The 17,411-nt window shown below is 41.3% G+C and overlaps 1 protein-coding gene across 1 annotated transcript in view; it reads left to right on the top strand.

Annotated features, from left to right (window-relative positions):
- Positions 1-17,411, top strand: part of SUMF1 (sulfatase modifying factor 1) — a 96,400-nt gene that overhangs the window by 52,362 nt on the left and 26,627 nt on the right. The window contains exon 7 of the mRNA XM_045493608.1: positions 2,746-2,859. Within this exon, the coding sequence (XP_045349564.1) occupies positions 2,746-2,859 (114 nt within the window). The remainder of the gene's footprint in view (positions 1-2,745; positions 2,860-17,411) is intronic.

Genomic DNA, 17,411 nt, shown 5'->3' with positions numbered 1-17,411 from the left:
TTACTTCTGGTCTGGATGGAGCAAACTATTCTGACCACAGTGAATCTTACGAATTGGATTTTTATTTTGTTAGCCGCTTTCATACAACTATTAGTGTGTTTTGGTTTTAATGCATAGCAATCATTCAGCAGGTTTGAAATATTTCTCATGCACATTTGTTTTCTTGTGAGGTTCCTGGAAGGAAGCTTTGGTTAGTGCAATTAATTTAACAATGAGCAGTTACACAGTTTCTTCTCCTTAATGGCATACTCATAGATGGTAATTTTAGGGATGGTGACTTCTAGATTTTATCTCACTTAAACATCAGATTTTTTTTTTTTTTCAACGTTTATTTATTTTTGGGACAGAGAGAGACAGAGCATGAACGGGGGAGGGGCAGAGAGAGAGGGAGACACAGAATCGGAAACAGGCTCCAGGCTCTGAGCCATCAGCCCAGAGCCTGACGCGGGGCTCGAACTCACGGACCGCGAGATCGTGACCTGGCTGAAGTCGGACGCCTAACCGACTGCGCCACCCAGGCGCCCCTAAACATCAGATTTTTTAAAGGGGGAAGAAAACCCCAAAGTTTGAGTCAATTTTATTTCCCCATCTGAATGGTTTAAGAGCACCAGATAGGTTAAATTGCTTGCTCAGTAGCTGCTAAGTGTGGGCACATAAAAAGGACCTCAGGCACATGAACTTGAGCCCCCTCTGCTTGTGTGTTCTATGAGCCTGAGAAATGATTCTTCCCTCCAGAATGTTTGTTGCATCTTTTAATTGCTCTTGTGCCCCTGGCTCTTTCTCTTCTCTTCTTGAAACAAATTAATTTCTTCTTTTTCTTTCTATTCCTTGCAGCTATTATCCCACCTTACTCTTTCCGATCATCTCTAAATTCTTGAAGAACGGTTTATGCCTGTGGCCTCTCCACCTTTACTGTCTCTCTCAGTTTAGAACTGTGAACTTGATTCCAATGAGACTCTTCTACCTTTGTAGAGGAGGATACAGCCAGAAATCTGCAACCGGAAATCTCTGCAGCCAGAAATCCTCTCCCTCTTGGGAATTTCTGAGACATTTTTTCCCCACTCATTTCCCTACTCATCCCACTCTGTCTTACAAAATTAGATTTTTTGTTTTGGGTATATATTTTTTCTCCCTCAGTAAGCTCTTTGATGTCTTTACGCCATTGATCCCTTCCTGCCTTCACTTGACATGCATGGAATTACTGAATGATGCAGTAAATAAAGACTGCTGTTTCCATAATGAGTGCTGAATATGGAAGCAGAGTGGCAAAATTTTTTAGCTTTCCAAATTATCCAGATGAAGTTCTTTTAGGAAGTAGCTTCATAACTTTGAAGTGCTCTGAACTGCCCAAGTATCAGGTGCTTCCATATTCATGTGTCAAATGGAGGTGAATTTTTAGTTTATTCATTTCTTTAGTCCTACGTCATTAGTATGGGGAAAAAAGACCCATGGATTTACAAAAACATATATATTATTGTATTTTATATTATTATTTTTATTTTTTACAAAAATATTTTTTAAAACCCAAAGATAGGGGCGCCTGGGGCGTTTAGTTGATTGAGCATCTGACTCTTGATTTCCGCTCAGGTTACGGTCCCAGGGTTGTGGGACGGAGCCCTGTGTCAGGCTCTGCACTGAGTGTGGAGCCTGCTTAGGATTCTCTCTCTCTCTCTCTCTCTCTCTTTTCTCTCTCTCTCTCTCTCTCTCTTTCTTTCTGTCTCTCTCCTCCTCTCTCTCTCCCTCTCCTTCTCTCTCTCTCTCTCTTCTTCTTCCTCTCCCTCTCCTTTTCTCTTTCTCCCTCTCTCTCCCTCTACTCTCCCTGATTGTACTTTCTCTCTCTCTCTGTCTCAAAATAAATAAATAAATAAAAACCCAAAGATAACTTGATATATTTTCATTTAAAAAATGAAAATTTTCTTTATGTTTGAGAATTTCCATTAAAAAATGTTGGGAAAATATTTTAAGTCGTTAAAATAGTGTAATTGTCTACACTAACTTTTTCAGTTAAAGTTTTTTCTTATCCCTCTCCCTTCCTTCCTTCTTAAAAAAGCTTTATACTTTGGCTCTTTGTCTGTGACAATATTATGTGGCAGACTGTCTGACCTGCCTTTGAAATGTGATATGATTGCTTGCTGATGAATCTCAGTTGGCCTCATACTTCCAGGTTCCAGAGACTGACTGCAAACCTTTTCTTACAAATATGCTTGATAATGAATTCACATTTCCTTTAGAAAAACAAGTCGTCTCAGTGTTTTGATGATAATGACTGAGGCTTAAAGATAAGATAGTGAGTTGGAGGGGGCTGGTGGGTAGAGAGGACAGAAGTGACTTGGCGTTTTGCAATGTAAAAGACATTATGTGGCCACATATCTTAGCTCTGATGGTAAAACTTATAGTGGGTCTGATATGATGTTTCTGTTATGCTTTTGAGAGTTGAAATCATCATCTCCCCCCTCCCCCATCAAGTACAGATTTGGTCATTATTTGTCTGTTAGGAAGAGTTTTGTTGGCTTCCTTACCATGTAGTATAAACTCTCCTTAGGTTTCTAAACTCCCCTAGAGAAATCAAAGCAAAACATGTCTCTTTCTTTGTTTTTACATTGGCCAAATTGCAGTTTGATGGTCAGAATGAAAATTAATATTCATACCTTGAAGTTCTACTTCTTTTAGTGCATTTTTGCAGCAAAGAGATTTTCCAAAGAAGGTGAGTACTTTGACAGCATATTCCCTTTTTTTAATTTTTAGGTCGACGCCTTTCCTCCCAATGGTTATGGCTTATACAATATAGTGGGGAACGCATGGGAATGGACTTCAGACTGGTGGACCGTTCACCATTCTGTTGAAAAAACACTTAACCCAGTGAGTATCATTCTCAGACTGTATCATGAGAAGATTATATCCATCCCCTAGGCGGTCTGTGGCAAGAATTTCATGTGTTTCTGAAGAGTATTTGTCTGCTCTTGAAATTAATCTTGGAATTTCCCCAAAGGGATATTAAGTACGTGTCTCTCATTTCAAGTTTAAAGCGCTGTGTAGAAATATCTACAAGCATTTTAGGTACTTCTGGATGGTGATGGTAATAATTATTTGAGTGAATCTGCCTATAACTTTAGAAATTATTATTCAGCCTCATAAATTTGATCAGAGTAAGATATCTAAATAACTATGCAAAATTCATTAATGTTTTTAGTAATAACCAGTGAGATATGCTAGATGGTATTTATCATGCAGCTAAGTGCCTGAGTTTTGATTGGCTGAAATTTTGATTCAGGAGTGTTATTTAGAGAAAAACGAGAAAGTATTTTCTGGTCAATGTTGAATCAGGAAGTTGAGTCATTTAGTGATTATTTCCTGCACTCTGCAGTATGTCAGTTTGGTACATCATATGCCTTGGGAATTAAGACAACCACGTTTATCTAAGTTTTACCTACTCTGGTATGGGAAGAATGTTAAATGCAACTAACATTCAACTGTGCCCCTAAAACCAGGCTCTGCCAGAAGAACATACAAAAATTGAGGGACTACATGGGCATGTAGGTGAGAAGTACTTCCTTAAAAAAAAAAACCGTGTCTGAATATTTTTTGTTGTGTGGGGGGAAAGAACCATTTAAAAATCCTATCTCTAGCAAGCTAGACATTCATAAGTCAGAACCAAGAATATATATTTATACCAAAACTAGCTAGACTGGGAACTTAATATGCTCAATTTTAAACCTTAACCTTTTGAAAAGGCAACTAAGAGTAACTATAAAGAAAATTAATTCTTCAGTCTCTTGTCAGTGGAGGGTTAAGCAGCTTGAGTAATTGAAGAAATTGTCAGGCTCTGTGCCTCAGGCCATTTTTCGGAATATAAGGATAAATTTGTTTGATGTGCTTGATTTTTCTTCACAGAATAACACGTGGGCTGCTCATGAATAATCTGGAGACACAAACCTACTTTCTTGGGTGCAGATGAAAAAGCTGAGTTCTTCGGAAACTGTCATTCCCCCACTCATTTCCCTTGTACTTTCTGGCAGGGCTGGTGCAAGTAGCGGTCAAAGACAACTCTTCTCTCCAAAATGAGAATAAGGTTGTGAAATTCTCGGTAGGTTTGTGGTTGGGAGACGCCATTCTCTACTGGCAAGATGTGACTTGGCATTTGCTGTCAGAGTCAGAAATAGAATTTTTCCCCCTCGGATAAAAGCATCTGCATGTTTGCAAGGGGGTGCACAAGGCTTCAGGATTCTGGCAAGTTGTGAATGTATCTATCTGACCATCTGTTGTCGAGCTGAGCGCTTATTAGCTTCCAGTCTTATAACTGCTTGTGTGTCTTCTAAGGATTTACAGAAAAATTCACATTTCTCTTGTTTTCCCCAGTCCCAGGAGCTATCTTAGATGTCATCTTTGCTTTATAAATTGTTCTGATTTTAGATTTCTCTTGGTCACAGTGGCCTCATTTGCTTCCTGATTTGAATGGGCTAAAATTCATCTGTTTTGAGAACTAAACCCCAACTTCCTAGAGAACTCAGATTCCATCATTCAAATCTTTACAACTTCCTTCATTTCCAGTGCCACTGGCATGTCCCATATGGGGTACTGCAACAGCCTCCCAGCTGGGCCTCTGCCTTCCATCTCTCTGCACTATGCAGCTACAATGACGTCTACAGAGAACAGATTTAACGCAGTCACTCCTCTGTTTAAAACCCTTCAGTGGCTTCTTGTCTAAAGAAGAAAGTACAGTTTCTTGAACACAAGTTCTCAAGGCTAAGATCATTTAATCCTTGCTGATCTTTCTAGCCATACCTTTTACTTCTTCTTCAAACATTTAGTTATAAAATTTAATAAAAATTCAGGATGATACAGAAAATAGTATAATACATACCTGCCATTTAGACGTAACATATATTAACAGTTTACTGTATTTACTGTATTTCTTTTAACCAGAGGAAAAGGACAAAAACTGGTCTCCAGGTTAACACTGGATATTGTTAATATTTTTAATTTAAACAATTTTAGTCAATGTATAGTGCAATCTCACTGTGGTTTTTAGTCATCATATGTTAAAGTCTGCATCTCATAACTCTAGTCTCTAGCTACCCTTTGACCTGCTTCTGTTGTCATTGTTGGGTTTGGTCACATCTTGTTTTCTCACATGCCTGGCTATTTTTGGCTGAGTACCAGACAATGCATATGAAAAATTATAGATATTATTGGAGATCTGGATAGTGTGATCTTTCTCTAGAGAGGATGTACCTTTGCCTGTGGAAACTTCCATTTCAGATGAGCTAATTCCAATCAGGAGTTGGGATGTTTTGAAGGTGCACTTCAGTCCCTGTGAGGGCTTGTCTGGATGTAGTTTTTAGGATGCCAACCAAAAGTCAGGAGTTTTACTATGGCTCTTCTTCCTTGAAGGGTCTTGTAATTCCATTTTTTGTTTCCTTAGGCCACGAGTCTATTGAGAATTCTATTCAGCTTCTCAGCCTTATAGCTGCTGCCTTTGTGAATCAGCAGACCTCTAGGTGAAACTAAGAATGGGAAAGGTCATCTCTGAGCTTCCCTCTTCTCTGGAATTTGAGCCCTGCAGTTCCTCACAACTATAGTAGTTTTCATCTGGTTTGGTTAAAACTCCTATTTCTCACTGAGGTCTCAATTTATTTGCCTTCTTTCCCTAATGGCCTGTGTATCTCCAGTGCCTAGCAAAGAATGTGGTGCATAATAGCTGGTCCTGTAACAAAGCCAGTTCCAGAGACCTAGAATTGAGTGTGACCACTATTCATATTTCAGGTGTTTCAAAAGCAAAGGCTGCTTGGAAACAGACATTTTCAGGGAGAGTTTTGAACCAAAATGTCCACGTGATTAGTAAACATTTCAACTCAGGAACTGACCTCTTCCATGCCATGCATATGTGTTAGTTCCAAGACTAACTCATAATGGCAAATCATTTTAAAGCTTCTTTGGGGAGCTTGAGAAAAGTCAGTGTTCTGTATGCAAAGGCTATTCAGGGAATATCTTTTTCTCATTCAGTGACTTCCAGGGAGCAAAAGTTAATCATTAGTGCTTATTTTATTGGGCAGTCATTTATGGCAGAAGCAGGTGGTGGAAATATCTTGTGTGCTTTGTACACACAATTCTGAGAGAGGCTGATGTATTTGACCATATGAAGTGAGGGTTGGTTTGGTCTTAGCTGGTAGGAGGTTATGTATAGGGTGTGTGCATGTGTGTGTGTGTGTGTCTGTCTTCTGGAGCTGCTTAAGATGGCATCACCTCTTTACACACAGATACAGTCCAGAGTATTACCATTGCTGCTACTATTTCTTTTAACCAAACAAACAAACAAAAAAAAGGTCATTTTTTTCCCTTTTCAGTTACCTCACCCCAAGGCCCATATTAATCTATGGCAGTATGTAGTGCTTTCGGTAAAGAATGTGTTGAGCTTACATAGCACCCTAATTTCCAGCACCTGCATACTCACTCACACTACCCACGTACCATGCTGACTTGCTCGCTGATTGTGTGAGAGGATGGTGTGATCTATGATATATTTTCCACTCTAACTTTGAGGTATATGGTTTCATTCGGGCAGCTTTTTTTTCCTGAGGGAAAGAACTCCAGTCTTGGAATGAGTCAAAGTAACTTGGATTATAGCTCTGCCACTTAATATTAAAGGAATTTCTGTAAACTTAGTATATCTCTCTTTTTTTAAAGTTTATTTATTTATTTTTAGAGAGAGACAGCACAAGTAGGGGAGGGACAGAGAGAGAGAGAGAGAGGGAGAGAAAGAATCCCAAGCAGGCTCTCCACTGCCAGTGCAGAGCCCAATGAGGGGGGCTCACACTCATGAACCATGAGATCATGACCTAAGCCAAAATCAAGAGTCAGACAGTTAACTGACGAATGCACGCAGGTACCCCTAAACTTAGGATATCTTAACTTTCCTTATCTACAAGTTGGGAATAATTTTACTTTTATCATGAATTTGTTGTGAAGTTAAATTTGATGATGCTGCATGTGAAAGTACTTTATACCTCAGAAGTGTTGTTGTCTATTGTTTTTGTTTAAATTATGTTTTGACTGCCTACTTGTGGTATTATATGCTTCTCTCAGGCAGAGTTGATGAGGAATGTTGGGGAAGAAAGTGATATTTATAAATAAAGAATGCTGGGGCGCCTGGGTGGCACAGTCGGTTAAGCGTCCGACTTCAGCCAGGTCACGATCTCGCGGTCCGTGAGTTCGAGCCCCGCGTCGGGCTCTGGGCTGATGGCTCAGAGCCTGGAGCCTGTTTCCGATTCTGTGTCTCCCTCTCTCTCTGCCCCTCCCCCGTTCATGCTCTGTCTCTCTCTGTCCCAAAAATAAATAAACGTTGGAAAAAAAAAAAAAGAATGCTCAGAACTCCTTCTCTCCTTACCGTTGGCTGGCATAACACATTGTCATCCTTAAATGAGAAACTTGCTAGTGCTTCATGGTTCATTCAAGTCCAGCGGGAATAAAGTTTTTCAAAAACCATTCCTGCTTTGAATGAATCCGGCTGCTTGCCAAATTCTATTAGCCAGAGATTGAGTTTGTTTTGTTTTTGTTGGTGTGTAATTTGATTGTTCAATTAGATTGTATAGCTCCAGACATTTTTGGAACTGTATCCTGTTTTGCCAGGCTGCTTTGTCACGGTATAGGATTGACCAGGGAGGTGGTAAGCCCTCCTTGTCTGCATTGAATGACACGGTTTTGAATGACACTCGGAGCCCCTGGCTGTCACACATGGCACATGCCTTCCCTCTGACCTGAAATCTGCATGTACAGTGTGCTGGCAGGTGCCACACTTGTCAGTCCTGCTCAAAATCTTGTTTTCCATGCGGTGATTGCCCTTGGGACTTGGGATGATGGCACTTGGGACATCACTTTGGTCCATCCTCTACACTCCACACTTGATTACTTCTTTTCCCAGTAACCCCTCCTCTGGTCTCCTGCCACTGCATGAATCAATGAATTTTGTACAGCAAGAATGTTAGATTCCTACTTAGCCTGTCTTCCTAGTCCTCCTCTGCCCTTGGCATGCGACTGTCCTTGTTTCAGTCTGGCAAAACCCGGTAAATATCATGTCATCGTTCTTAGTTGAGCCTGCCACACCCAGCGATTACCCAACAGCAGCCTAATCAGTGCAGCAAGCCGTCATTGGTACCTAGGTTGTGCTAGGACGAGGAGCTGACTGAGGACTTTTACCTGCTTTTACCTTACCTAAGGACCTCATTCCCATATTTTTAATGAGGATGTTTTAGGGGCATGAATAAATCGATTTGAAGGAGAAGTAACCTAGTATCAAAAATGAAAAAAAAGGGGCGCCTGGGTGGCGCGGTCGGTTAAGCGTCCGACTTCAGCCAGGTCACGATCTCGCGGTCCGGGAGTTCGAGCCCCGCGTCGGGCTCTGGGCTGATGGCTCAGAGCCTGGAGCCTGTTTCCGATTCTGTGTCTTCCTCTCTCTCTGCCGCTCCCCTGTTCATGCTCTGTCTCTCTCTGTCCCAAAAATAAATAAACGTTGAAAAAAAAAATGAAAAAAAAACATTCAGGTGTTAATGAAGCTGACTTAAACTTGATAGTAAATTAATATGGTTTACATTGTACTTAGTATGTGCTAAAAGGAAAACAGTGTCTTGGGACTGTGTCAGGGAAAATAATTCTTTTTCTCCCAAGTGGTAGATGGAGATCATTAAGGAGAAAAAGCTAATGTTTCTCCACTGCTGCTTTTCTTTGTGGCTCTGGAGCAAGGTTGATCGTCCAACAACAACAACAAAAGTGCTGAGAAATAGAAATAACTGTGAATGTATATGGCTGAGATATTTAGATCCTGTAAACACATTTTCAAACCCATTATCCCAACACTCTCTTTTTGCTTGCAAAGAGTGAATGGGAATTCCAGTTGCTGTTTGGAAGATCGTAAAAACACTGTTTGTTTCTACTTTACAATAAGAAGTTACCTTTACAGCCTCATGTTACTGTTTACTCTCCCTGAGCAAACAGAGCAGGACACTCACGTGTATCTTGGCCTCCCCTCTCAGTTTGGAGGACCAGTGGATTTAAAAGTGGGAAATGAAGACCTTCAGCCTCTGCCTCTGTAGGAATCCCTTCTTTGGTACACCGGACAGCTCTGATCCTGCAGCCGCTCTAACACCTGCGGCAACTTGCGTTATCAGATATTCTCATTGTTGTGAGGTTGCCGTGACCAACCAGAGTATCCTGTCCTGAAGTTTCACCTCATTCTGTATTTGGTGAGAACACAGAACACATCTTCTCTCTGTCTTGTACACAAAAGCTTTCCAAATACCTGGAGATAGTCCCAGCCTGTGCCCCTCTGTCTTTGTCTTTCTAGATAAGCATCCCCAACCTTCAGGTGCACCTTGGATAACTTGGTTTCCAGTCCAAGGCAAGCTGCATTACATTCCTCTAAATAACAAGAGTGGGAGGGAAAAATCCTTTTTTCTCAACGGGCACCCAGAACCGTATGCAGTATTCAATATGTCCCCTGATCCATGCTATTAATTCTAGGACTGTCCTTTTCCATCATTTTCTCTCATCAGATCTCAGATTATGTCAGCAGTGAAGAGGTGAGCCAGGGGAATCCAATAGAACTGGGTTTGGATGTTTTTGCTATACTTCTGGCTTACCGGTTGTATGATCCTGGGAAAGTCACTTTACTACTCTGGAACTCAGTTTGCTTCTTTTCCTAAGTGGGGATAGAAGATTCTGACTTCATAGAATTGTGAGGGACAGAGAGAAAGTTTGTATCACCTAGCATGATATTTAGCAAATGGCAAGCATATGATACATTTTAATCATTATTAGTACTGTAGCATTATTCTTGAGAGTCCTATTATTATTTTTATGAATAGTGCAGCAGCAACACGAAGGGCAGCTTCTCACTGTTGGCCCCTAGTAAGCTTGTAACCAAATAAAACTTCCCTTCACCCCACCACCATATACATTGATTTTAGGCTATTTCCCTCCCACATACACTTGCCATACAGCTATTTTTTTTTTAATTTTTTTTAACATTTATTCATTTTTGAGACAGAAAGAGAGCATGAATGGGGGAAGGTCAGAGAGAGAGGGAGACGCAGCATCTGAAACAGGCTCCAGGCTCTGAGCTGTCAGCACAGAGCCCAACGCAGGGCTCGAACTCACAGACCGCGAGATCATGACCTGAGCCGAAGTCGGACGCCCAACTGACTGAGCCACCCAGGCACCCCCATACAGCTATTCTTTTATGCAACTATTTTTTAAAGTAGTTTGAAAGAAAACTTTTGAGAAATTTCTCTATGTTTATAGCTGCATTTTGAAACAATTCAGAGCCTATGTCTTCTGTCCATGAAATTCAATTTTTTGTATGATCTTCAACTTTGAGAAACAGCGTATAGAAATCGTTGTGACTATCAGCACTGTCATTTATGGTAGTAGTCTTCCCTTCCGGCTCTTTATAATTGACAGATTTGGCTGTGTTTTTGTCATTGATACACTCTGAATGGGGGCTCAGCCTGCATTTACTGAGCACTTACTATGTTCCAGGGCTCTCTTGGGAATGCAAAGATGCATGAGACAGACCTGGTTGTTGAGAAGCCTGTAGGTTGGGTAGTGATCAGATTAATCCAGAGGCACCGTGGTAAGAATTGTTGCTGGTATGGTTGAGGTGGGAGCCTCGATGAACTCTGTTTTCTGCTGGTTGGAGCTTTAAGGGCTTCTCTGAGGAGGTGCCCTTTGAAAGGATGGCAGTAGTTGGCAAGATCCCTCTGCTAGGTCCTTGACACCCAGACAGGGAAGACAGGGCACAGCCCTTTGAGGAATTCATAGTAAGCAGAGAAGGAGTTTTGTCTTTTTCCACTGCTTTCATTTTCTTGAAGTAAGTGCTCAGCCGTTGGTACCCTGAGCCACAGATGCCCTGTCCTTGCCCTTTAGTCCTGAAACACCAAGCCCTCTCCATGCTCAAAGTAAAAATAAAAATAGTGAGGTGTGTGTGTGTGTGTGTGTGTGTGTGTGTGTGTGCGCGCACGAGTGCACGCATGTGTGCATGCCTGTGTCCTTGTGTGCTTGCTTTTTTTTAGTTTTGCTGTAACATATTTACCTCATCCTTATAGGAGCATTAGAGCTGTTTAAAGAATTTGTTAGCTAACCAACTAGGGCTTTGGAGAATGACTTGTAAGTTGTCATTCTTAGTTTGGTATGTGCTCAGTAAAAGGGCTTTTATAAGCTATCTTTTTCACAGTGTATGGCACTCCTGGGAAGGGAAAACCATGTGTGCTCTAAGATTGGGAGGACAGAAGGTCAGCATAATGGATTGGGGTTATAATAGAAACGTTAAATGAAAGAGTGAAGAGTTTGCTAATGTGATTATTTGCCATCCTCAGTCAGGTTCGTCCTGCTGCGCTGAATAACAGAACCATTGTTACGTGATGAAAGCAGAGGTCAGTAGCCTGGGTTTCCATCTGAAATTTAGCTTTAAAGAGTCGTGGGGCCTTAGGTGTTCTTGCCCTTGTTTGGCTTACTGCTTCATCTGTACATTTTGCTAGGGGTGTAGCAAGCAATTCTTGGGGTGCACAGTAAATTTTGGCAATCGCCCTGGCATCTGGTGCTGGCTTGGAGAGTAGGCCATGATGGGTGAAGTGGCTGGCAGTAACATGGTTAAGAGGACTGGTTTTAAAATGATTCAGACATAGGCCCACATCCTAGTTCTGCCACTTACTGGCATGGTGGCCTCATGGGAAGAAGATGACATCTTTTGATTCTGTCATCTGTCATTTGTAGATTCCTCGTCTACAAAATGGGACTAACAACAACACATGAGGATACTGGGTTGTTCGGAGGATTAGAAAGAGGTTAGACAGAGCAGTCAACACTCTGCCTGCCCCATAGTCAGCACTCATTAGTCTAGAGCCAGTTATTTTTTTCCAAGTACCTGTCTATTGGAACATTTCCTTTTTGAAAATCTTGTCCCCTTCAGCACTTCCTCTTGTTTTTTGTTGGGCCGGATTAAGTTCTTTTTCTTTCATTTATTTAATAAACATTTAATGAGCATGTGCTGTGTGCTAGGGGCAGTTAATTGCTGTGATAAACATCACAGTCGTTGGGGCACCTGGGTGGCTCAGTCAGGTAAGCGTCAGACTTTAGCTCAAGTCATGATCTCACGGTTCATGTGTTCGAGCCCCACATTGGGCTGTGCTGACAGCAAGGAGCCCGCTTTAGATCCTCTTTCTCCCTGTCTCTCTGCCCTTTCCCTCTTGTACGCATGCTCTCTGTCAAAAGTAAACATTAAAAAAAAAAAATCCTAGTCCTTGCCTACAGAGAGTTTGGATTTCAAAATCCCTAGTTATGGTCCCCTACTTCAACAGTAATAGGAAGTTTTTGCCCCACTGACCTTTAGGAAGTCAGAACCAAAGCCCAGGTTTCTGGCTTCCTCTCAAAGGCTGTTTATTCTTTCCATGTGCTCTGTTTACCTGGAAAGGGCTGAGAAGAAAGGAGCATGGTCGGGCCTGCAAAGGCTCCGTTAGTTATTTGGGTCCAAAGCCCAAAGACCAGTTCTGAGCAGCTTTTCTGGCCAGAGAAGGGGTACTCATGAAATTCTAGGTGGAGTAGGCCTGCAGTGCGGGTCACTTGCTGAGGTTTGAATCTCCTGTCTTGGTGTGCTTTGTGGTATGAATTGACAGCCAGAAGCTTATATGCTACCTCCAGGACCAGACCCTCTCAGCTGGGCTTGGCATTCTGTCTTCCACTCTGTGGGCTTCCCTTTCCATCTCTTGCATATGTGGGCTCCCCTGGGCAGTTTTCTTCTTGGTTTTACAATGAATCTCCCAATATCTCCCTGGTATCTTAGCCCCTAACTTAGGCTTAACGATTGCAGTTAAGACCTCTATCTCATCACACGTGGAAGTCAGCAAAAGTTAACTTCACTTATGTGTATTTTCCAACACACAGAATAATTCTGTTCTTTATAGTTTTTCCCACACAACAGTCCATATTCATAAACCATTTTCCCATGGCACCTCTCTGTCAGAATCATTACCAATTGTTTGGGATGAAAAAGTGGAGTCTCTCAGCTTGAAGACGGTCCCCCAAGCCCATCCCCACATTAGCTTTCTAGATTATTAGTGTGAAGTGTGTTTTTGGTTCCAGACAAAGAGATAAGCCTCAGACCCTGCATTCTGGTGTGATCACCCTGACTTTACCCTGGGCTGCCTAGTGCTTTTGGGAGGAGTCCAGTCCAAGTGCTTATTCTTTACATTTATAGAGGTTTTCTTTCCCCCTGAAGAGTCTAAAGTGCTTTCCCTGTCTCTGTCTCTCTCCCTTCATTTCTCATATCCTCAAAATATTCCTGCTTGTGTAAAAAGAGGAATGTGGTCTTAGATTCATTTCTTATGAGAATTCATGGAATGGAGAGAGGTGTTGACTTTGCCCCAGATTTTGAATTTGATTTTCAGAGTCAGGATTAAGTTCCAGGTCTTCTGATGTTGAGACTTGTACAGTGTTTACCAGACTCCAGATGTTATTTGAAAAACAAAACACGAAAGGCTACTTACTTCCGTGTAGTATTTTATCACAAACTGCATACATTAAGTCAGGAATTTCAGGAAGTGTTATAAATATGAAAGATAATTTAAGAGATGTGAATTGCTGTGTCATGCAGTGGCTTCTTCCAAAAGCAAGGGAGAGGCATTGAATTACGCCTCTCGTTCTTTATATCTTGAGATTTTAAATCAGTTTTCTGTTCTTACGTTCCTAATCTGTTATTTCCACTAAATTATTTTTTAAAAATATTGATCTGGCAAATTGGCTTTTGTACCTAACATTTGACTTGTTAATTAATTTCAGAGTAATATAGTGTCATTCCCATTTCTATAGCTTTACCTTCCATGACTCCCTATGCTATAGTGTGACTCATTTGTTCTTTCCCTAAGGATCTGGAAATAAAATCATGTTATTGAGAAGAGAAAAACAGAATAGTTAAATCATCTTTTTTGCCAGGATATTCTGTTGTTTTTTTTCATGTCGATATGTAGACACATTTATAATATAGGCGTATACGTATCTACACCTATGATTTCTATGTAAGTCTATACTTTTATTCATTCAGGAAAATTATTGGCAGCCCACTCAATGCCAGACTCGTGTGCTGGGTTCTGGGAGTCCAACAGACACAAATTCCTTGCCCTCAAGGATCTTGTAGATGTTAAAGAATCAAGCAAATGCACCTAATTGTATGTGTGTGTATATATATATATATATATATATATATATATATATATATATACATTTATGCATATGTATAAACATACATATATATGCATACGTATGTATATACATATATATGCATATGTATTGTACATATGGAAGAAGTATATATAACATGATAGTTAAGAGCATGCATTTTTAAGGGCGCCTGGGTGGCTCAGTCAGTTGAGCGTCCAACTTTGGCTTAGGTCATGGTCACAGTTTGTGAGTTTGAGCCCTGTGTTGGGCTCTGTGCTGACAGCCGGGAGCCTGGAGCCTGCTTCAGATTGTGTTTCCCTCTATCTCTGTCCTTCCATGGCTCATGCTCTGTCTCTCTCTCTCTCTCTCTCTGTCTCTCTCTCTCAGAAATAAATAAACATTAAAAAAAGTTAAAAAATAACTTTTAAAAAAGAAAAAGAGCATGCATTTTTAGAGTTGGACCCAGTTTCCTAGCTCTGCCCACTACTAGCTGAATAGCCTGGGGCGAGTCACTTAAACTCTCACACAGCTTCCTCATTGGTGAGGAAATAGGAGCGCCCCTTGTGGTTTCAGTAAGATAATGCAGAGAAAAATTTTAACGTGGCTGTTCTGTAGTAACTACTTGATAAACCTAATTATGACCACTATGTTCCATGTGCAATGACCGTTTAAGTACAGTAAGTTAGCAAACTATGAACTGATACCTCTCTCTGAAATCAAGTCCACGGAAGACATTTATTCTAGACTTTTTTAGGGATGTGATAAGGAGATAAGCCATCTGGTAGCGTGCAGTTATAAATAACACTTCTTTCTGTGGACAGTCTTTAGTTTATAGTTACTAAAGGAAGTACACACTGCTTCCTCTAAGCAGAACTTAGAGAATTGGGCCCTTAGCACTTGTCCACTTTCAAAATGTTGAAAATAAAAACATGGAAGCCTTCAAGCACTCATTGAAAATAATGTTTATCTCTAAATACCATCTGGTATAAGCTAATTGCTTATACTCTCTTCCTAACTTGCTAATGAGTTTTCACTGAAGGACAAAGGAAGTTGTGAGAGTAAGAGAATGTGATCAATGAAATCCTTAGGAAGGGTAAAACTTTATGTGTCTCACTTCACGCAGTGCTTAGAGCCATGTCTGACTTTGCAAGGAGGATTGAACAGGTTTATAACATTATTCTGAGAGATGGAAGTGATTTGAGTCTGGAGCAAACCTTTCAGCAAATGTAGTCTATACCGTGTGATGTTGGAGGCTTGGTCAGTTGACCCAGAAGTTACCTTTCTTTAGAATGATACCACCATATACCATGCATTGTTTAGGATGAACCAAAATCAGAAAAATACATATATAGGACTATAATGTGTTTATTGAAAAAAATCCACCTATGGGTGGACCTGTAGAGTTCACACCCAGTTTGTTGAAGGATCAACTTGTACTTAAAAATGGCTGAAATGGGGGCGCCTGGGTGGCTCAGTCGGTTGAGCGTCCGACTTCAGCTCAGGTCACGATCTCGCGGTCTGTGAGTTCTAGCCCCGCGTCGGGCTCTGGGCTGATGGCTCAGAGCCTGGAGCCTGCTTCCGATTCTGTGTCTCCCTCTCTCTGCCCCTCCCCTGTTCATGCTCTGTCTCTCTCTGTCTCAAAAATAAATAAATGCTAAAAAAAAAAGATTAAAAAAAATGGCTGAAATGGTAAGTTTTAGGTCATGTGTATTTCACCACGATCAAAAAAAAAAAAGTTAACGTCCTTGGATAAGGTACCTGAAAGAAAATCGTGTTGCTAATTGCCTGTCTCCTGTCTTGGCAAGAATTAGTGGAAAGGATCCCTGGAGGGAGTGAAGTGATTTGGGATGGAGAAACTCTAAGGTGGAAGGATCTGGGGATGTGTCCACTAGCTTGTGTTGAATGGTCGTGAAGAAAGGGCCTCGTAAGGTTTCTGGTGCAGCATCTGCATTTCATGAGTGAGGAAACTCAGGCCACTAGTAAAGTGACAGAGCCTGGAGTAGACACGGGTTCTCCCACCTTATTGGCCTGTGTGGTGGCTCCCTGATGATACCTTTTGCCCTGGGTCATCCTGTGGGGACTCAGAAGTTTTCTCACTGATATTTCCTGCTTGTAATCTGTCTTAAGCCCAGGACTTTTTATTTTCTGGAGTTAGTGTTAGTCATTACAGATCAAGGTCTCAGATTTCAGACACCAGTTGCAAATGAGGTCACCATGCTTGCCACACTTCTGGCCAGCAAACTGCAAACATGGGGGCTCTCATGTTCTCCTCCTCAGGCTTGGTAATTTACTAGAACAGCTCACAGAACTTAAGAAGTTACTTTACTTATCATTATTGGTTAATTTTAAAGGACGCAGGTCAGGAATAGCCAAATAGAAGAGATGCATAGGGAAAGATAAGGAACAGGAGTGACACAAGCTTCCATGTCCTTCCCAGCACATCCATTTTTTCCTTCCCAGCACATCCAGCTGTCCGAACCCTGTTGGTTAGAGGTTTTTATTGATGTTTAATTAAGTAAGCGTGATTGATCAAATCACTGGTCATTGGTGATTGAACTCAATGTCCATCCCCCCTGCAACCCCGCTCCCTGGATGTCAGGGTGGGCCCGAAAGTTCCAACCCCTCTAATGGCTTGGTTTTTCTGGCAACCAGGCCCCATCCTGAAGGTAGCTACACCCAGCCCCTATCTCTAATGAAACATCTCTTTATCTTACAAAAGAATTTTTTTTCTTTTTTAGCACTTAGGAAATTGTAAGGGTTTTAGGAGCTGTTTGCCAGGAAGTAGGGACAAAGACCAAATGTTTATTTTTTCTTCTACCATGGCTAGGAAGAAAGGGATAGATGGGGTAAGAGGAGAGAGAGTAATGCTGGCTGGAGGGAGGGCCTGATCTTTCAGCCTGGCTGGTGAAGTGCCATCTGACAGAGACACTAAATGGAGCATTGAAGCAAACGTGCATTCATCTGAGGGAAGATGCAGGGAGAGCTGTAAGTGTAAAAGGACAGTGGTATCACTGAGGGATTTGAGAAAGGGGATGATGTGAAACACGCCAGTATTGTGTTGCCTTAAAAAGCACATCCGCAAGCGGTCTTGTATATTCACAAAAACACTTTCTACCTACCTGACGTTGTGGCTCTCTGAAGTTTTATGATGCCTGTAGTTTTTTTTAGTAATGAAAGGAAAATGTTGAACTCCCTACTTACCAAACTCA

The sequence above is a fragment of the Leopardus geoffroyi genome, chromosome A2 (genome assembly GCF_018350155.1).
Source record: "Leopardus geoffroyi isolate Oge1 chromosome A2, O.geoffroyi_Oge1_pat1.0, whole genome shotgun sequence".
Taxonomy (NCBI): domain Eukaryota; kingdom Metazoa; phylum Chordata; class Mammalia; order Carnivora; family Felidae; genus Leopardus; species Leopardus geoffroyi.
The sequence above is the reverse complement of the archived record's forward strand: the minus strand, read 5'-3'. Positions and strand labels throughout refer to the sequence as shown.